Source organism: Haliotis rubra, unplaced genomic scaffold (assembly GCF_003918875.1).
Source record: "Haliotis rubra isolate DU_JTF1 unplaced genomic scaffold, ASM391887v1 Scf282, whole genome shotgun sequence".
Classification (NCBI taxonomy): domain Eukaryota; kingdom Metazoa; phylum Mollusca; class Gastropoda; order Lepetellida; family Haliotidae; genus Haliotis; species Haliotis rubra.
Genome location: NW_025766914.1, coordinates 552,918 through 575,741, shown reverse-complemented (window position 1 = coordinate 575,741; position 22,824 = coordinate 552,918). Strand labels below are relative to the sequence as shown.

At 41.3% G+C, this 22,824-nt stretch overlaps 1 protein-coding gene across 8 annotated transcripts in view; it reads left to right on the top strand.

Moving 5' to 3' along the window:
* The window catches only part of LOC124281328 (sodium- and chloride-dependent glycine transporter 1-like), a 70,865-nt gene that overhangs the window by 28,836 nt on the left and 19,205 nt on the right, over window positions 1-22,824 (top strand). For 3 of the 8 annotated variants that reach the window (XM_046717362.1, XM_046717359.1, XM_046717358.1), the window contains exons 2-4: window positions 16,868-16,962; window positions 17,096-17,219; window positions 22,197-22,328. In XM_046717362.1, the coding sequence (XP_046573318.1) occupies window positions 16,882-16,962; window positions 17,096-17,219; window positions 22,197-22,328 (337 nt within the window). In that variant the 5' untranslated portion in view covers window positions 16,868-16,881. Of the gene's footprint in view, window positions 1-4,018; window positions 4,307-16,867; window positions 16,963-17,095; window positions 17,220-22,196; window positions 22,329-22,824 lie in introns of those variants that run through there. The other 5 variants (XM_046717361.1, XM_046717357.1, XM_046717363.1 and 2 more) reach the window with 4 other exon arrangements.

Below are 22,824 nucleotides of genomic sequence, written 5' to 3'. Positions count from 1 at the left end.
ACAGTCTGCCTGAGAAAAACAACAATCTGAAATGTCTGGTACCCTGTCCTCACAAGACAGACGGACTAATAGATCATCTACAGATTTAGCATATCTAAAAAATACAGATACCTTGAACTTAAGACAGGACAGCGATTATCATTCCTTTTCCCCCTCCGTGAGATAAAGCAACTGGAGGTGCTTCCATTTTGGTACGGCATGGTATTATACATACATTTTCAAATAACGGCTTCTGATGGTCATCCACTGTTCTTACTGACCCATTGGTTTGGTTGAAGAAATTCTGCCAAGGTGGACATTTGCCCAATCCCCGTGTTCGTCACGGTCGAGGGAGCAGGGACTGGCCACCTGGAAGATAGGCGATTGTTGGCGCGAAACATAAATTGCTCTGGATTAGTGCCCCTTTAATGCAGATGGGCAATATTGAAAAGCTGCAGAGAACCAACGTCCTCAGATGTTAGGGCCAGAACGTCGACGGTTCTGGTGTTACTAAATCATGCAGGTAACAATTCGAGTACGACTCAATTGTCCCTGTGCATGATAAACTGAAGAAATAACCTTTGTTCTCTTCTTACAGGCGAGTTACAAAATACTGGCTGCCAGCTTGACGAAGCCAAAAGATGAAGCTTAGATCTGTATACGCTCTAGCATATGCTACTTTGGTCTCAATACTGTCTTATGTCGATTTTATTAGTATTTCAATGTTATGTCTAGTACATTATTGTCACGTCAGACCCAACAATAACATAATGAGGTCGGTTAAGTTTGACATACCAAGTGCCTTTAGTACAACAAGCGATTGATCGTGCGTGGTGGCTGCCCCGCGGGCGGTTAGGTAAACTCTTAAAAATGGCCAAAAGTAAGGAAATGTACTAAACGTATTTAAGTGGACAAAAATCGATTAAGCTTCAACTTAGATGAACATGTATAGACACTGCACATGTGTAGACACAAGGGGGCGTTCAGGTCAGTACCTGCCCAACTAACAATTTCACGTTGTCACAACGTTATGTTAAGTCATTTTCACATCGTTACGATGTTAAAGTTATTTGATGCTAACGTATTTTACGTTGTCTTAACTTTCCATTTAAAGTTTATAGTTGAACAGTTTTCCCACTCGTGAACAGTACAGGAGAAATTCACTTCAATGTTTGTTCGTCAGTTTGCATGTTGATTTGGTCGTGTGTTTCCTGAAGCTGTAGCTGAATAGTGAAGATCGGATCTCAAAGTGAAAATCTTTACAGAAAACTCTATCGTGACGCCAAGTAATTGTGTGATAGTCGAGACAACGTATATATGTAACGTTGCAGTAACGTTGTGAAATTACGTTATAATACTAACGTTAGAATACTAACTCACCCCTTGCAGCCGTCTCTATTCGACACCGCCTTGGGTGGGATTGCACAAGTCTTTGGATTTTTGCTTGAGGAATTCTTCGCAATTCCTGGTGCAATGCATTAGCAAGTTCTGCAAGTGTCTGAGGACGATTGTGACGTTTATGGACGCGTTGATTAAGTTCATCCCACAGATGCTCCATCGGGTTCAGGCGATTTGGAAGGCTATGGAAGGACAATGACGTTTGCATTGGCGAGACAGGCACCTGTTACACGAGCTCTGCAGGGTCGAGCGTTGTGTTGAAACTACTCCCTCTGGCGGTTAAAAAGTGGGAGGAGGTGATGTCGCAAGATTTGGTTGATGTAGCGATTTGCTGTAAGATCGCCTTGAACCACCACTAGCTCTGATTTACCCATGTAGGACAAAGCCCCCCTCATCATGACGTTTTCTCCACCAATCAAACGCATTTTGGCGCAAAACAATCACGTCGACGTAGATAGACACGTTGTCTCCCATCCCATCGCTGCAGGAGGAAACGCGATTCATCGCTGAAACAAACGCGTCGCCATTTGCCCAGGAGCCACGCCTTTACCCTGTTACACCATTGGACACGTCGTTGTCGGTATAGTCGTGTCAGGACAGGTCCAACTTTTGGTCGATGTGCTCGAATTCCCACTTCTCTCAGACTATTTCTGATGTTTTGGTCGGAAAGTCTTCGAAGACGAGGCACCTGTCATGCAGTGTCCATTGCTAAGGCAAATCGGTGACGTAGGTGAAACATTGGGATGAATTGGTCCTGAAAAGGAGTGGTTACTCTTGGTCTTCCACTCCTGGGACGATCTTGGGCCGAATTGAAGTTGGTACATCGATGACATAATTGAGATATAGTGTTGTGGTGGACTTGAGGTGTCTTGCAACGGCAGACTGGGATTCCAAACGTCCAATGGCGATATTTCGGCCAGTGGCGTTCAATCTTGACATTTTTATCCCACGCAACGCGTTTTGCAGGCGGTATTATTTTGGAGTCCGTCCGTCTATGAGTCCGTCCGTCCATTCGTACGAATTCGACTTTTCCTAAAATATTTCTTCACCAAACTTTGCACATAGATAGGTCTGGTGGTGAACTGGTGCCTTAGGTAGTTTTGGATTTCTGAACAAAATGTGTTTTGCGTTTCCATGGCAACAACTTAGACTTGACCTGAAATTGGTGGTAGTGTTCTTTTCCGGAGCAGAACTTAAAAACCGTTCAATGTTTCTTCTCCAAATGTGGCACATAGATAGATCTGGTGGTCAACTGGTGCTTTTTGATAGTTTCGGATTTCTGAATAAATATTTGCAATTCCTTGGCAACAAGATTAATTTTGACTGGCATTGTTGGTAGTGCTCCTATCCAGGGCAGAACTTTAAAACCTTTTAATACTATTGTTCTATTTTGTGGGTATTCAAGAACGTAATGATATAAATCAACACTACCATACTATTTCCAGTATCAACATCACTGAGGTACATCAAACCGTAGAAGCACTCAGGCTGTCTGTTGTTGATACAAGCATGCTAGTATATAATATAGTTTACATATGTATTGTTTAGTTAGATCAATGTGAAGAACAATGTAACATTTGACAAAGTTAACTGCGGGGGATATTGATGACTTTGTCGTCTTGTTTATAGTCGTTTACGTCGTAAATTTCGTAATGAAATGATGAATTTAGTTTTGCCTTTTATACTCGATGTATCTAATCATGTTTTCGACATATTGCACGTGCATTACATGGAAAACGCTTTCTGCATGCACTTTTCATGTATCGTTTTCATGTTTTATGACAAATGTTTACAAATACATTTTGGGATGCGTTTGCGCACAATACACAACAGCCACGACATGATCCCATGTGAGGAAACACTTATACCCTGTCTCACTCAATAAGTGTGCGGACAACACTTAGATGTGACTGTCCAACCTCCTTCCTTCTGATGAGTTCGACAAAAGTGGATTATTCTTGAAAACAGATCTACAATTGATTGATTTATGCGCAGGAGTAGATTTATCAAGAGAATTGTGGCGATAAACACTGTGATGTCATATCTTCGAAGTCTGGAAATTTAATCTAGGACCGGCGACGTTAGCATTCAGGGCCCTTATTCTCGAAACGTTCGTAGCCCTAAGAATTCTTAACTTTGATCGTAGCAAATGTGTTAAGAATGGGCTTAAGAAGTTCGTAGGGCTACGAACGTTTCGAGAATAGCTAGCCAGGTAAAGCCTTCCTAGATATCACTGGCAATGTACCCTCGCGTGCGCATTACCTAACGTACCTATGTAACTAGCATACACGCACCCACCCGTCTGATCACCTACCCACCTCAATGGCCAAATACGTGTCTGAGTGACCGCCCGCCCACCCGCCCGTCCGCCCGTCTTCCTCTCTGTCTGCCTGCTCCAACACCTACCCACCAAACCACCTGTTGAAACAATCACTAAACGTGGCTGATGGCAAGCATGTCTTGCAGCTGGTTCAAGATCCAACTGATTGAAAAACACACCTTATACATATTCATTGACTCGCACACATTTATAAAAGCTGCTAAGATGGATTATGCAACATTATACTGATGCGCCACACTTGAGCAAATTAATCGTAGCGTCAGTCATTGGTTATCAGTTAATCCGTCACCACATCCAAGATAAACACCGACATATACATTCAAGCATAGTGTCTATCCTCAGCAGGACATACGACCTGGAATATATTAACTATTATTTGAGATACGCCACCATATAAGGCACCTTACAGTTGATACGGCATGTCTCTGCTCACTTGATACCGTGACGGCTGTGAACAAAATACGACGACCTCCAGAAAATATACACGCTTTATCAGACAGTCTCGTTAAATACATAGGAAATTTCCACTGCGAACAGACTGACTTTTACTGTGTTTTACCACTTCAAAACGTGTGGCTACAGAACAAGGTAAGTTTAGCATCCACAATATATTGCCTGGCTGGCTGGTAGTTGTTTAACGCCGCACTCAGCAACATTCCAGCCATGTGGCTGCGGTCTGTAAATAATCGACGTTGCCCACATTCGAGGGAGACATTTTTCAAAACTGAACTTTCGTTTGGCAACCGGTTATAACAGTTCATGATCCCTTACTTTTTTCGGAGAGTATATTTTCAACACAGAACAGTGGAGAGTAGGCCGGGTTTTTTCCACGAATCCAAAGACTCATATTGTGTCATTCTGGTGCGTAATAGTTATATCACTAAATTGTGGAGACTGCATTATGTCAGTAGACAGAGATCTGGGCAGCTAAAGTCTGTATTTCAGCTGATCACAGATAATAACTTTCATTTGGAGAAGGCAGCTATTAGACCTGTCAACAAAATATCGTTTCTCTGTCATATCTGTTTAGATGTTTCGTTAAAACTTGTAATGATGATAGCTCTTCGTCTAGACAACTATAAGGATATACATTTTAGTATTCAAAAGTTGGCTTCTTTCCGACTGACAATGAAACGACACTGACGTGATTATGATAATGCATATAGTTTTTGCTCTGACATGCATGTATATCAAAGCAAAAAGTATGCATTATCATAATCACGTTACTCTGCAACGTCATCTCCATCCACTAGAAATGCAAAACACACTTTACATGCATTTCAGAACGGTATCTTATGTATATATTACTTGACTATGTCAAGTGCGTGAGTACTTACGCTTGCCTTTGATCTTTCGCAGAACAAGAGAATAAATACGGTTGAAATTGAATATATATGTACTTGTTAAAGATCAATCATTGCTGCATTACAAAGGTGTTCAAAGCATTGCATGTATCACAAAGTATAAATCAAAATATAATCACAACATCCAAACCTTCGTGTCTGTATGGTATTTGGGTTTTAGGGCGACTTGGGCTTCTAAAAGTCTGCATGCGCCAAACACACCAAATTACTTTAAACAAGAACGAAGTGAGTAATGCAAAAAACTTCACTGCAAATGCATAGCTTGGTGTGACAAATGAGAGTAGGGCCCCTTGAACCAAATCGGCAGTCGTCTCAATTGTTCTTATGTGGAGTATTCAATTAAAGTGTTGTAAACTCTTCGTGCTCCTTAAATTGAACAGTTAAAAACCAATTTCAAAACAGACTAACCATCTGCTGACTTGTATGAAATCACGAAGCCAAATTGACATGAATCGATGAGTTGATCATCTATTGGGGTCACGTTACCTCAGCTAGGCGAGTACTTTGAGGTTAGGGCCTGTAAGCCTCGCGAGGCGCTACTCCCGGTACTAAGCTAAATTCTCGCCTCCCTTTGCGCGCGCCAACTTGCTATATGCGAGACGGGGCCCAGCTTACTTCCGGTACCAGATTTCCAGATTAGTGCTGGTTCCAAATTGCGCGACCGCCAAATATGACTTTAATAGACCGGACCAAGTACTAAAGTCTCGCGAAGTGTGGTGACCTACGTACGGTCGCTATAGAGATGATTCTAACTTGGCATGTTTTTCAAATTGTTTAATCTTATCGTACCATATAATCCATCTCGGAGATAAAAGCTTCTTTTGGAAGGGCTGCAAATTAGCTGGTCGAATCATTCCTTATGTTCCATTCATTCGCCACACAAATATTTTTTCAACGGGTAATTAAAACAAGCGCAAAATTTAATTGAGTATTAAATGAATTACCACACTTGCACACACCCCTCCCCTCCACACACACATATATCTGAATGATTCGTCATATACGTTTCCAAATGCTCCCTTGTAATAAAACTGAATATCTAATCGTTATGTAATGTGTATAAATGTCCTAGTTCTGCTGCCATTATTAATCTCGCCAGATGGTGCCTGCATCACACGCTGCATTGGATCAGAATGTACATACATATGTGCACTGTGTTAACTTTCCATATTCTTTAACTACTCCTCGTTGACTTCCCCGCCATGTCAGGGGATTCTTGGTAGGATGTCCATCCTCCAGCAACATTAGCTTAGGTAAGACGTTACTAAATGAATCAACCCGTAATGATCCGGGTTAGAACTGGTCTTCAGCAACCCTTGCTTGTCGTTAAAGGCGACTAACGGGATCGGGTGGTCAGGCTCGCTGACTTGGTTGACACGTCATCATATCGCAATTGCGTAGATCGATGCTCATGCTGTTGATCACTTGGTTATATTGGATAGTATTGATGCGTGCGGCGTTAAACAACAAACCAACCAACTTCTCAATGAATCATGTGGCCACACTAAGTATACTTTTATGTGTGTCTATTCACAACATTTGAATGCCTATGATCAAAATCCTAATATTTCCGAAGTGATTTTAAGTTTATAATTGATACCAATTTTGTTAGGTGATATAGACATATGGAATGTGTAAATCAAACCAATAAGATAAAAAGCCCTAATATTATTTGTTTGATGATATGATCGATAGCATTCATTATGTTATTCTTGGAGAAATCTGCGCACTTTATTGTCACATCAGTTAGCACTTTGAGTGAACAGTCTATGATCGGTTCATCAAGTCATAATGCTGAATTTATACGCCCAATGCGTCGTTATGCAACGTTGAATTTGAGCATGTGTGTAATTAAGGAATAACCACAGGGGCTTGTAAAGCTAAAAACTGCCATCAACGTATATACTGTCACTGACGGGGTCAAGGCAAATTCAACAATGCTCACTGTATTTATCCCATTTAAAGTATGCACACATTTCAAGCCAATAGATTTACCTACAAAATAATTCTTACAGCTTAAATATCGAAGCAGTACTTTGGGAGCTACGGTCTTCGGAAGCTTGAAACATTGTGATTTCTCGATTCCGAGCCAAAATCCCTGCTCAGAATTTGTAGCGGTAACACCCATTTTCTAGTTTATTTCACAGTATACACAAACGACATGCACCAAAACATGTTGAACTGATGGCACCTGTCAGCGCGCTAGTCGCCATTCTTTCGGAGACACTTACACCTCACTGTCATAATGAGTTTACGTACATTTATTCATCGCAAACAGAATTGCGTCGTGCCCGTTCGCCATTGACGACCTTGGCCTTAACCTGAAAAGCGTCAGCGATCGGATGGGACATATTCTATTTATAGCCAATGAGCTCCCTTGCTCTTATTTTACTGCTTACTGCACGTTGTTGTACCCGCAACTAGGTGTTTGCACGTGTTCATGTGGCCACCATCGGGTCATATACCAACGGATTCGTGTACTGTACACTAGGGGTTGTGACAACACGTTATCGTATTATTGTACACAAACAGTTGGCTTGTCTTTGGATGTGTTTGTGGCGGATGCTACTGATAGGGAAATAGCCGGCACCAGCCAGTGATTCACACACACATGATCATATAGTCGGAACAATAAAGTATATTTTAAATATATAATAGACTTATAATGGTTTAGATACAAACAAAGAAGGAGCAGGTGTATCGTATAGATAGACGCGACAAAACCCTTTCCGTATCCATAAGAAATGTCAGTTGTGCAGTTCAGACTTTACCATGAGTACGTATTTGTTTCAGAAACATTACAGCTATACGATGTTGTTATACATGGAGAAAACATGTTTCATATCGAAAACATATATTCTCATAAACAGGTTCCCAGCGTTGATACGAAACGACAGAGACTTCATGAACATTTTTCCGATCGTAAAATGCATTATACACGTCACAATTTAATTCTTGAAATCCAAAATTCCAGAAACTCTCCGCACTGTGGACATTTTCTGACAAAGGATTTGACATAATTCAACATGCAGTTATCATGAATATATGCTGTGAATAAAAGGAAAGATTTTTTTTTTCAAAAACTTGAAATTTAAACTACCTCACCCATGGGCGAGAATATTTACTTTTGCTCAAAATACATATTTTTCATGTTTTGGAGGTTGTGAAGTAATGAAAGTATGGTCACAAAATATAAATCATGTTGACTTAATTCGAATAATTTAGAACATTATTAAAATATTTTCATTTGTTCAAAACTGGTGTTTCTTTATAGTGCAAATATATAGTTAAAATACATGATAGTATCATGACTTATAATTCAACTTATTTTATCTTCATTCAACTTTGATACAGTAATAATATCTCACCAATTTTCTTTCGAAAACTGCCCTTTCCTCTAAACTGATTTCTACAACAAAGGTGAACAATTAGCACCACCACACGCATTTCAACATTTTTATCGGTATTATATCAAATGGATATCGTTTTCTTTATGTTTCAAGTTGTAATATGACTGTTTCATTTATCAAAAATTATACCGTGCAATCCTACATATTGTACATATAAGCATTATATTAAGTGAACTGGTCTAAACAAAAGTTTTAAGTACGTGATACGCATAACATGTTCTCTTGAATCACTAGTGAGTAGTATAGGTGTAATGTGATAATATAAGACAGTTTTGCCGTTGAAATGAAACCCTTTTGCGTCAAATCGCAACATAGCCTCAATAAAAAGTGTATGATCTCTGTTCGGTCCGGCTGAGCCCGAGCTTTCAAGAACATTCTTAAAATTCTATTTCATTCCCAACGTAGCCTCAATCAAAGATGTTCGGTCGCGCTTGAGAAAGGCTCTAAAAAAATAAAAGTATCCTGACTTGTGTTTATACCTATGAAATACAATATGTATGTTCCTAAATATCAATTTAAAGAGTCTCAAAGTGAAGTATTTTAAGCAAGCACATTGCTCGAAGAGAAGCTCTCTTTCCACATTCTCAGCATAGTATCTTAATCACACGTGTTCGGCCCCTCTTGGTCAGGGCTTTCAAAAATAACTTCAACTTCATAGATCTATCTTGAATTATGTTAGTATCTATAGAATTAATATATATAGTATTATATCTACCTAAATACCTCCTTACAGAGTCTCAAAGTATTTTAAGCGCACATGTTGCTGTAAGTGAAGGTGTGAAGGCAGTGAGGATGTGGATGCGTGGTATTTGTCTATCTGTGTGTAGATGTTGTGTAAGTTGAATAGGTGTTTGTTTCGGTTGAGTTTTATGAATGTGTTCTTTTGAAAAGAATGTTTGTAAACGTTGTTTGTAACCGTATGCCAGGTGTGTTTTCGGCCAGTAATGGCCCGGTGTTTTCAGACTGGATATGTATTTATGCATTCTATGTGTTTGTATACATGACACCATAATAAACTATATTATTATAATTATTGTAAGTAAAGATATGCCTTCAGCTTATTAAATTAATAGCCAGTTAATTACACCTGTATCCAGCTTGCATCATTGCCCTTCCGTGTTGTGTTACAATCAGCACACCCCGATCCGACCATCTGCGGGAGTATCGTGCAAAGAAGTGAAAAGACTCGTCAGACTTTTGGATCAACATCAAGCCGGCCAGAATACGTTTCTGGAGTTCCTGGACGCTGCTGGAGATCTAGATAGTGAAACTGACTGACTGTATGGTGTAAAAAAAGAGAAAACTCCATACTTTCCCTGATTTAAAATCAGAAGTACTGAAGAAATGTTATAGATATTTATACTTGTTATAAAAATAAATAAAATCTGCTTGTTAAAAGTTCTTTTTGTGGTCGTTTCATAAGGTTCATTCCATTACCTACAGAGGTACTAAGGGTTCATATGTAAGAGCAATCAACCATGACAGACATATGTTTATGTCAAAAGCCGGATAGTAAACCATTAGAATAAACGTAAATACAGTAGGAAATACATGCCATGACCGGATTTACGTATGTTTTCAGATATTCCCTAACTTCGGGCATATATTTCATATGAATCTATACCTTTGAAACATATTTTCGTATGCACAAGCACCTCGTTCATGTATGCCGTGACCGGATTGCGAGGGATTTCCAAACATGAATTGCAAAACAGATACCCCGGTAAATACATGATCATATAGTATTTCCAATGCATTCCTTTGAATTTCAGTGGGTGTTGAAATTTCCGATTTCGTTCTAAGTTTACTCGGGTTGGAAACATGTGAATTTACTTAGGTGGGGAAACACATGTAAATTTTCAAATTTGCAAATATTAACACACCTTAGATATTTATGTACCATACCGGATTTCATGGGTATGTATATGAACGATTCATACACCTTCATGATACCTGTGCTCAAGCAAGATGATCATATGTTTCCATCATGTGAATTACTTGGTTCATGTAATTTCATTTTCACACATTTTAGTACGTTTGAAATCAACGTTCACATGACCTCAATATTCTTATCACCAAAAGAGCCTGACAAAGAAAGCAGTATTACGCAAGCTAACACGCCTTATTAAGCTGCACTCGCTCTTGCAACCAGTATCAGTTACGCCTTGTCTGTGGTGTTGGCAAATCCTGTGAGGTGCATGTTTCGAGGGATTAAAAAGTTCAGTGGTGAACAAAGGGCGATGCGTTGCCCCTTTGTCCTCGCAAGTGTCCCTAGCTGTCCCAATAGAATAGCACTTTGTCTCTCTTGGATCACAGCCAAATACACCACACGTACAAAAAACTCGTAATTTCTGTTCAGCTCGCGCATCACTACTGTAACGTTCTTTTGACGGTACATAATTGGAATATTATTGCACTGCATGTGACCTTCTTTAATAGTCTCACAGTGCCTGAACAATGTTATTTCTTCATTCTCTCAGCCTTTGCTGAAATAACGCCATACATAAACTTTAAAGTTGTCCACATTTGTTTCATTAACGCAAAAGTATACGATAATAAACAATGCCACATCAAATTATATATTCTGTGAGACATGAAATGAAAATTGTTTTTATCGTGTAGCGATTATGACCAGTTAGCGGGTGCGTTCTCTGAGTATATCATAGGCCGGATAGCGTTCTCTGAGTATATATATCATAGGCATGTTGGATCTCCGTGCCTTCTGTGAAATTCGTCTATATTGTCATGTTTAAATTGACGATCCATAACTCAGATTGCGAGTAAATATCACGTAAGTAATTGTGATGTCGCATTGCTGTAAATTTCCCTGTCGGAGAAGTCATTCTCACAAGATATATATTCCCTTGTTTGGAGAAGGTCTATGGCTATTACGCCCCAGTGTTGCTAAACATCTTGTGGGCCTTTAGTCTGACACAGACGCAGACCTCGCATGTTCAAGTTCAGATCTGAAAGGGGCAGAAAATATCATTCCGACATGAATACAATATCTCAGTGTTTTCCTTAGTAAGTGGAGTGCTTTCTACAACATTGGAAATAACTGTATCGTTGTCCTTCTGATATTCCCCCGAACGGAAGCTCTACCCATTTAGGGTACAATGTGTAAGTTACAGAATTGTAGGGAATAGTCTTAAGACTTTTCTACTTTGACCAGGATTCTTCGAACTTGTAACAGTCGTTTGAGAAGATCAAAAGAGAAAAGGGTAGTGCGCGATGTATCTGACGGACGTATATGGAGAACGTTCGAAGAACTTTATAAATACAATAATAGAAATACCGGTTATGTTTAAAACGTACCCTCAATATGATAGCCAGAGGGATTATTGTGAATGATCGCAGTATGTATCATCATAAACGGGCCAAGATAAAAGTACATGTCATTCATCCCCACATTATATCCCTTTTATAGACACGGGACATCGTTGTTACAGGTAGGGCAAACACTTTTTTCTATATCTGCCGGTTTGACGCTACATACATGTGTTCAGATTATCGAGAAAACTAGCGACGCAAGTTCTCCTCCTTCACACCAGAGACCATATAATCTATCATATGGCCTTTGATTACACATATAATTGTATAGATACCCAGTGTTTATTGATAGCGATGAAGCAACTTATCACAATTTATTTGTGTTATTCTTTAATCTGCGATTAGAATTTATATCAGTTTTGACGTGAGCATATGTTAAGAAAAGAGAAGCTGTAAAACGAAATGTATTGTGATCGAACCTATAGGCCTTTGTAAAAGCGAGTTTCAAGCCACCTACATAAAAACCTGTTTTCATGATAAATATCTGCTAATCCTTGGCACTATTCCAACCATATCATTGGCATGTGTTTGTGAATCATAATCAAATAGTGATGTTACATGGCGTCCATGCCGCGTCAACAACACATTCAAACAAGGAGTGGCTACCATTATAAAAAACAGCTCGAGCTCACACATGATCTTTGCTAAAAAATAATTTTTCTTCTAATTCTTGCCAAAAATACCTACAAACTCTCCATTCCTTAAAAATAATGTGCCTCGGCCCCTCCGACCTTTTTGTCTAAGGCGTGTAGACTCCTGGTGCCTTTTAGTATTCGTTGAATAGTTCAGGTCAATGTTTGGTGTATTTTATTGCTGGGAACCCGCTGGATGTTGTAACATACTACTCCTACTCCTCATCGTCGCCCTCAGGGTGATATTGGTCAATCCAATATGATTGTTGCAGTATTCATGTACATCCTGTATATTGAATTGAGATAGACAGACCCTAACTTATTAAATGATTATTGTTAAACACTGACTTAACCTACATGAGGAAGGGGGTCTTAAAACGCCATATCGCTGCTTTAAACACATGGAAACGTTTATTCGATGTATGCAGACTAAGATGCTTGCAAACTGCTTTGGGCCAAAGAAGTCGATTTTGTCCCATCGTTGGTCTTGTGTATTGGAGTAAAACAACAGCTGCCTTAAAGTGTGTTTTGCTTTCCATATATATATATATACAATCCATTGTTCACACTGGGCAATCAAGTGACACTAGGTGTGAAATGCACAGGTACACCTGGGGGTATTTCGGTGAAAAAGACCGACTGCGCATAACGTGCAGGAAATCTCGAATCGATTGTTTCATTACATGACGTGTCGAACTGACCAATGGGACTTCTGTTTGGGGTGACCCACCTCATCAGGACCACGATGTTTGTTATGTGTATAAACTTGCTTTGTCATGTGAAATTAGCATGTAAATATATTGTTGTTTATACAGGTGAGGCATTCCTACCCTTAGATACCAAGATATTTAATTTGGATCTTTTGTAAGACTCTATTATGTGCATTTTGTCAAGTAAAATTAGTATGTAAATATCATGCGTATGTCACTGAACAGTCCTCTGACCTACGACCTTTCTCAAGACGTCACATAATGGTCTGTAAAAGTCTTGAGAAAAGACATTGACATTTATGTATATTTGCTCTTGAAAATCTTGTTCAGCACGATATGCCTTTCAATTTAGCTATTGTGTGAAATCTCAAATATTTGGTGTGTGTTCATGTTGCATTTCAACTTTGATCATGGCAAATGCCGTCAGACCTGAAGTGATCTCACATATATCCATATATGTTCGTGACACTTGTTTCATTGATAAGTCCTTTTCACCTTTAGAGGGGGTTAAAGAAGAGTAAAATTATTTTCCGCCTGAGAGGGTATGAAAGTCCCAACACATTCGAAGTAAATGTAGATCTACCGGGTTTATAATTGTGGGATATACATGTATGTGTTTATAAGTAGTGATGGCTACATTATAGCACAACGCCGTAAGCCCATCTATGGTCCATGCGGTTATGGCTCGGGAAAGCGAAATCTGGACCAAACCTCCTCAATTTTGGTGTCGCTTTCGCGGGAACGGTCAAGCTACACTGAACACTTAATTGAGCGTTCCCGGGACTCTCAATACACAAGCAAAACAAAGAAATGTCAGTCGTCGCCTGATACCGTAGTCATGGTAGAAATTTAATAAATAAATAACAATAAATATTTGAGTTACAGACTGTTCACCGATAAGTCACATTGATGGATCATGTGGAGGTAGATCACTGAAGGTGGATCAGGTCAGAGACGTGATCAGTGTAATTCTTTCTCAGTTAATCTCAGTTAACAGGCTTCAAAACTAAAATATTTAATCTTTAATTACCTTAATTAGACAGAGGTACAGATAAGCTGCGTATGTGCGTAAATTACGCAAACATTTATGAGAAAACTCAATTCCTTTCATGTCTATTGCGTATAAGTACGCTTGAATTTTTGTAAATACTCAATAAATTTGATCTAACATGCGTACTGTAACATTCAGCAATCCTAGTAGAATTTGAAGTAAGCAGACCCATGTGCTACAGATGGAGGTTACTGAGGGTAGATAGAATAACTGACTCAGAGGTATATTGTGAGGTTCTGTTTCAGCACACGATCTTGGCAACTTGCAGTCTTTCTTATCTTTTCTCATATTACAGATCAAATATAAACAGCACACACGTTAACCAACATTTAAACTTTATTCTATTTTCACAAATAATGGAAAATGGCAAAATACCCAATTGAGTTTGAGTGAGGTGAGTACAATTCATTTGGTTACTCAAATGAAAATTAGCATACCCAATTGAGATGACTGACTGACTGCCTGAGTTTGGTTTTACGCAGCTTTTAGCAATATTCCAGCAACATCACGGCGGGGGGACACCAGAAATGGGCTTCACACATTGTACCCATGTGGGGATTCGAACCCGGGTCATCGGCGTGACGAGCCAACGCTTTAACCACTAGGCTACCCCACCGCCCCCTCAATTGAGATGAACCCAAGCGAGTACATAACTCAATGACCCAAAAAAGTTATATGTAGCTCTGTTGATCTTTGTTAGACAATTTCATATGTAAAAGAGACCGACTTATTCATAAGGTAACAGGAAACTTCATGTCAGTTAAGAGGCTGACAGATCTAGTATTGGGGTCGCGCGCTAATCTGAAGTAAGGTAATCCGTTGTTTTCATAGAAATTCGCTTTCGCGGCACTACCAGCACAACTTTGGTTTTCTCTTTACCGGGAATAGGGAATATTGAAATTTCGCTTTCCCGGGCCGACACCGTCCATGCAGGTAGCAAAGGTACTGTAAGTCCCCATGGTGATCTATCTTCAGTTCCTGGTGGTCTGGAACTTGTATATATATTGTGTATTGTCCGTATAGTGCTATTATATTTAACATTAAGTGCTAGCCAAGATTTATATCTGATTGTGATAGTCTAATTGTTGTACTATCCCTTGACGACAGGTTTAATAATGTACATTTATGCCTTATCAATGTTAAACTGGTTCACGTCGAGGTATGGCTGAAATATTTCCGATGTGACGATTAACTCACTCACTTACACTCAAATCGTTTTCATCTACAGTGATTTGTTTTCATAAGGTGAGGTGAGGTGAGGTGAATGGGGTTTAACGTCGTGCTTGAGAATATTTCGCTCATATGACGACGTGCATGCGTGTGTATGTGTATGTGTATGTGTATGTGTATGTGTATGTGTGGCTGCTTGTACTAGCCCAGAATGAAGCTGGTTTTATAGTGCTAGCTCACTGAGATACCATGCCACAGTGAAGCATGAATACCCCACTCAGACACATTATACTGACTCCGAGCCGACCAGTCCTTGTTGTACCCATTAATGCCGAGCGCCAGGCAGGGACCAACAAGTACCACATGTTAACGTCCTTTGGTATGACGCGGTCGGGGATCGAACTTCTGCTCTCAGGGCGGACGCTCTAACCACTACACCACGGAGGCGGTCGTTTTCATAAGGATAAAATGAAACAATTCTTATTGTGTTTAGAGAAAAAAATTAACGTAGAAAGAATTTTGTCAAGTTAGTGTCCAGATAGCTATAGACATTGATATTAATATTTTTGGCAAACCAAATTAAATGAATTTTGAAATGAAGTTTAGCTCGTCAGTGGGTCAAACTGTTTCGCCCATTGTGCACTGACATTTATTACTGTTTTGAGTAATAGTAAATATTCTCGCCCATGGGCGAGATATTTTTATGACGCTCTAAATAAGAGTTAAATTAAGTCAAAATGATTTAAATTTTGTGTCATGGCACCTACAAACATTCATTAACAACCTTTTAAACATGAAAAAACATGTATTTTGAGCAAACGTTAACATTCTCGCCCATGGCAAAACCCTTTTCGCCGATGCACGAGATTGTTTTAATATAATTTAAATTAACAACGCTCTAAATTAGTAGAAAAACGAATGAAATCAAAAATATTTTAATTTTGTGTCATGATACTTATTATTATACTTTCATTTATTTACAACCTCCAAAACATGAAAACATGCATTTTCAGAAATATTCATGATAACTGCATGTTGAATTTTGTCGAATCTTTTGTCAGAAACTGGCCACAATGCGGAGAGTGTCTAGACTTTTGGACGTCTAGAATTAAACTGTGACGTGTTATTATATTTCGGAGATTACTTGGCTCAAAGTAGATTCGTATTGTGTGCCTTATCTAAAATATCCAGTACAGGCTTCCAAGCAACACAACCTATGACCAGACACCTGTAGTCCATCAGATGACATTCTAGCCTTCTTCCAAACACTCTACTACCCAAATGTCTTTTTCCTTTGAATTAAGCCGAATTTGCATAAACAGCAAAGGTAAAGAACAAGTCAAAACCAACTACCAATCTGCAAACCTAAAACAACATGCTGCCGTAGATCAACAGAGGGGATATATGTTCCATATTTGTCGCAGTATATTTGTGATGCAACACACATGATATCTCTTAGATTTAATCCATGTGTGACATCAGTTTCTCTCCACAGGATGGATCAAGACGTGAGAGAAGAAACAACGGTTTTCATCAATAAGGAAATCATATTTGGAGATAAAGCACCCGACCCTGACATTTCGACACATTAGATTTAATCCATGTGTGACATCAGTTTCTCTCCACAGGATGGATCAAGACGTGAGAGAAGAAACAACGGTTTTCATCAATAAGGAAATCATATTTGGAGATAAAGCACCCGACCCTGACAGTTCGACACCAAAGCGTGACAAGTGGGACCGCAAGTTGGACTTTATCTTGTCCCTCGTTGGGTATTCAGTTGGAGTGTCTAATCTGTGGAGATTCCCCTATTTATGCTTACGAAATGGAGGAGGTAAATACTGTTTATAATGAATAGTGTTATGTCACAGTGTATTGTACTGTGAGTGTAATCTGTAAGATTCAGTAGAGGTTTTAACAGTTGTGAGTGAACAACAATTCGTATTCAGGGGTGTACAGTGTACAAGGCGTGATTTAGAACGTGGAACACCCGTGAAGATCCGGGTTAGAAAATTGATCTTCAGTAACCCATGCTTGTCGTAAGAGGCGACTAACGGGATAGGGTGGTCAGGCTCGCTGACTTGGTTGACACATGTCATCCGTTCCCAATTGCGTAGATCGATGCTCATGCTGTTGATCACTGGATTGTCTGGTCCAGACTCGATTTTTTACAGACCACGGCCATATAGCTGGAATACTGCTGAGTGCGGCGTAAAACTAAACTCTCTAGTACGTGGCATGTAGTACTTCTGGAATGAACGAGAACAGCGTTTGCTACAGTCAGGCAAGGTCCTTCCAATGTGAAATAATGCCACCCAAGGCAGAGTGATATTGTGTCATATTCTCTTCAGTAGTAATAGAGTCGGGGTTTTGCATCCTATGCGGCTTAGAGTCTTATTTGTGGGTATTAAGCCTCCCAGCCCCCCTTAAAAAATTATTGAGAACCATCCTTCGATGTGCAAGTTCAAATAAAAAAATAGCAAAAGCCCTCTTCGGCCACAACCCACGGAGGGGGAAATTGGTGTTTTGACCAGAGACCCGCCTGGTCCCTGATGTTTGTGGTGCGCTGGAATTTCTCCCGTGGGGTTGTGGTCGACTGCGCTCTCCCTGAGAGCTCCGTGTCTATTTTTTTTCGAACGGTAGGCTTCGTACCTCGGCAACAGAGTTGCACATCTGTGTACCTTGATCGTACACAGCAGTCGTTCGACTGAGCCACAGAGGACCTGGTAGCCGAGTGCTCAGTTTATCGGGTCTAACCTGAGATTGCATCATCCTCTTAAACCGGGCTCCGTCTATAGTAGCGCAAAGGATGTCACGTTTGGTGGCTTTTTCACCTCGAATCCATGTCTCATAAAATACAAACACGATGCCCGTAGGTAGTTTGAAGAACGCTGAATATGATACATTACTTGACGAACGCTGCAAAAAAATTGCAGAGGCCACAATCCATTATTTATCTTGAGCTGGGCTCCGTCTATACTAGCTACAGTAGCGCAGAACCAATCTCGCTCGCCTCGTGCACGTTTTGTGGCTTTTCACCTCGAATCAAGGTGTAATAAAATACAATCACGGTGCTCTTAGGTAGTCTAGACCCTGCTGATCACGATGCATGCGTCGATGGACGCTGAAAACATGTTTAGAAGCCACAATTGGCTAATTTAGAATCGGGTTACATAAGCTCGCAAAGCGTATGAGCTATATATAGCTTGAATGCACCTCCACTGTGAGGGTGTGACTGCCGAACATTTTTTAAATTTTTAAAAAAGAAGGGGGTAATACCGTGTCGTGAGGGACAATGTGTAATTCCTCTCTGACGAATCCCCTACCCGGTTTCTCTTGCAAGTAATACAGATTCGGTTCGTCGTCTTTGATGTCCACTCGGTCGATTCGGTATGTTTTCATGGACCATACGGGGTCTGTGGCCCGACGTTTATCCCCTCCTTCGAGTTCACCGGGCTGGTATAGATACCTTTTTCTCTTGGCCGTGACGCGATGGCGTGCCCTTTTTGATGGTCACGGATTTCATTCGAATGGCTTCAACAGGTCTTTATCAAGGAGTCTAGCGACTTCGTTGTTGATCGCAGACACCACTCGCGGTAAGCGTACAACCTATTCCGTCGATCGTTTTTCTGGGTTGTTCATCTCTCAGGCGTACGCTCGGCTAAAGTCCTGTTAAATCTTTCGACGATTGCTTGGCTTCGGTGAGCTCCGGCCACGCCTCGTCTCACCTGGACTTTATGCTTCAATAACAGCTGTGACACTGCTCCCATGAACTCATGTCCGGGATCGACTTGTAATTTGGTCGGCCAGGTCAAGCGACTGCATTTGTAGATACGTTCTAAGGCCTTACCGACTTGACTCGAATCTTTGATCATTAACGGCTCCGCTTCCTTGTAGCGACTGGCAACGTCCACGATGGTCAGGGCGTACTTGTACGTATTGTTTCTCACTCTGTCGTGCGGGAGAAACAGGAGGTCGGCTTGATGGGTACGGTTGGGTATGAAAATGTCAAACTTTCTTCTCGGGATGTATCGGGGAGCCGGCAGGTACACTTGCCAGATAATAATAATAATAAAAATAATAATGTCCAAGCTTTGGCGGTATCCTGGGAGACGCGAGTGGCTTTGGCCAGTAACCCCGAGGGCTGTAGTAAACCTTCTCCATGATGTATACACGCTATCGTTCATTCAATTGTCTCGACGCATCGAGTGGAGTTTCCTTTATTGGGGGTCTCGGAAACTCCCAACGCGTCGAAGGCAACTGTTGGTACTCATAGCTATAAGTGTGGATGCCATCGTTCGCAATCCATCGTTTGGTAACCATGGGCAACAGCGACGTTTTGTTGAGAGTGATGCTGAACGTGCGTTTATCGAAGAGAGCCTGTTTGAAGAGGGTGTGTTCGATGTGGTGTTTCACCACGTATTTCTTGATCCCTTTCGCCTTTCAGATTTCGTCGTGATCGGCTTTCAGGATGGAATACATCCTGGGTCTTAACCCGACGTATTTTGCGATGGGTGTCCCCGCGCATTCGCCCTTCATCTTACCAAGGACCTTTTTATTGGTCGTGCTGTGTAGGGTGTGGTCTTGGGGGTAATCGCTGGTGTCGTACAGGTGCATGTGTTTCGCCATGTCCTCGTACACGTCCTCGGTACGAATTTCCATGAGTAGTGAATCAGTGTCCGTGTACAGCACTTCACATCGATCGCCGTATTGATTTTTTAACTCATTGTAGTAGAAATCGTACATGAGATGTTTGGAGAGGTCGAGAATGCTCATCCCCACGTAGATGGGTCGGTTGAGCTTAATATGACTTTTGTTCATGTGCAGCGCTGCCAAGTCATTATCAAATAGCTTGCTCCGGTTGAAGGCCGGGTTGTCTATGAGTTTCCTGAGTTTTTCTTCCTCGTGAGATCGCACGAGTTTGACCGTCACTCGTTTTCTCAAGTTTTCCATGGTTTTGCCGAACACCGAGTTGTTCATCAATTCTAAGCTGGAGGTTGCACGCATTATTGGCGGCACCACGGTATCGACCGGTGATGTGGCAATGATCTCTCACGACATCCCCGTTCAGGGGTTGGTCACACACGTGGCAATGCTGAGCCTTTTCATGTGCGAATTTATCCTCCGGCGTCATATCCATGGGGGTAGGGCACGACAAAGCTTCCCTGATGTTTGTTTCTTCGTGTTGTAAGAATGTGAGAAACGTTTCGGCCATGTTGGGACCTCGGTAGATCACGGGAGTCTTCGTTTCACCACGTGAAACTGCGATTCGTGTTGGGCGACGACGTGTCGTGGTCGACCCGTTTGATGAGCGCTTCGAAGTCGGCGTAAATGACGTAAGGCACGGGCATTTGTTGTTTGCGATTGATGAATGTTAAGATGTTTTGATGTTCTCGAGGCATGTCGATTCGGACGTCCGACTCTCCCACACCTCGGCAACCCGCCCGGTGTGCTTCCAGCAGGTTGGCTCGTGTGAAGCCGTGCAGACATCGTTTGCAGGAGTGTTTCTTTTCTCTATGCGTCGATTGATCGTACGAAATTTTTAAAACAGTCGGAGACAGTCTTAAACTCAACGAGTCGGATGGCACGCACAAGTTGACGAATGGAGACCAACCCATCAAACTGGTCCGACCCTTGGCGAGAACACTCAGGTTGACGACTTATGAGACAGCACCTCGAGACACCGTCAGGGGCTCAAAATTGCCAAGCCTCGTCGCCTACCACGAACTGTGCATTCACCTCCATCAGCTGAGCAGGACGGACAACGTTCAAGGCGAACGACCTTCCACGCTGCTGAGAGCCTGCCGGAGAAAACGGAGAAGTACAACGATGGCAGAACCGAACCGTTTTCGACCTTGCAGTACAAGAAATTAACGCGAGGCAACATCAAGGAATTGAAACTATCAGTTTTAGATATAAAATATAAACCCGTTCATATAGGATACCTCAGCGCGACGCTGCACATCAAACAACGATGACAGAAGCTTCGGATCCGGGAATGTGACCGAGAAAATACGCCGACCTAGCGATCTCCGACCTCGGGGACACGCGCGGTTTCGACGAGCCCGGCATCGACAGCAGACTGTATGCCTTGCAACTCAAAAACAACATTTACAAACGAAGTGAGCGGCGGATCTGGTGGCGGTGGTTACCTAATAGACGGAACCCAGTTTAAGAGGATGATGCAATCTCAGGATAGACCCGTTAAACTGGTCACTCGGCTACCAGGTCCTCTGTGGCTCAGTCGAACGACTGCTGTGTACGATCAAGGTACAGAGATGTGCAACTCTGTTACCGAGGTTCGAAGCCTACCTTTAGAAAAAAAAAGACACAGAGCTCACAAGGAGAGCGCAGTCGACCACAACCCCACGGGAGAAATACCAGCGCACCACAAACATCATCAGACCAGGGACCAGGCGGGTCTCTGGTCAAAACACCAATTTCTCCCTCCATGGGTTGTGGCCGAAGAGGGCTTTTGCTATATTTTTATTTGAACTTGCACATCGAAGGATGATTCTCAATATTTTTTTAAGGGGGGCTGGGAGGCTTAATTCCCACAAATAAGCTTCTATGCCGCATCCTCTATGCAAAAACCCCGACTCTATTACTACTTCTTCTATATTCTTATGTTATTCCTTCTGTTTTGTAAGCACAATAACTAAGAATATAGCCTCAAAATTACAATCACGAACAAGACAAACAAACTTCATACTGATACAAGCTTAGTATAGCGGGTGATGAACTGTTGATATCCATCCAATATAAAAGTGCTTTATAAATGTGAATATTTTTCTCTATGTTTTGTTTTAAGGTGCTTTCCTCATCCCATTCTTCTTCTTCCTTTTTGTGACGGGAGTTCCGTTGTTTTACATGGAAGTCTGTTTGGGGCAGTTTTCAGCAACAAGTCCACTTTTCGTTTGGAAGCTGTGTCCTCTTTTCAAAGGTGGAATAGTTTTATACGACCTGTTTTTAATGCATAAACGAATCACCTAGTAATCAATTTTGGACCATATTGAATGAGATTCTATACTCATGCCAATAATGGCTGTCACCCCCCTCCCCACCCCAAGCCCGGACACACCTCACCCCCACCCCTCTCCAATTAAAAAATTGAAGGAGGTGACAACCATTATTGGCATGAATATATTTCGTGCATGTCTTCTGCTCATTTGCAAGGCTTGTTAATCACCGTTGCTTCTTTTACCCCAGGGGTCGGTGGGGTACCTAATGGCTAAAGAGTCCATTCATCACGTCGAAGACCCAGGTTCGATTCCCCATATGGGTACACTGCGTGAAGCCCATTTCATGGTGTCCCCCGCCGTGATATTGCTGGAATAATGCTAAAGATGGAGTGCAACTAAGCTCACACACACTCCTTTACCCCGGCGTACACATGTAGATTGTTCACATTTATGTGTGAAAACACTAATACAATCTTT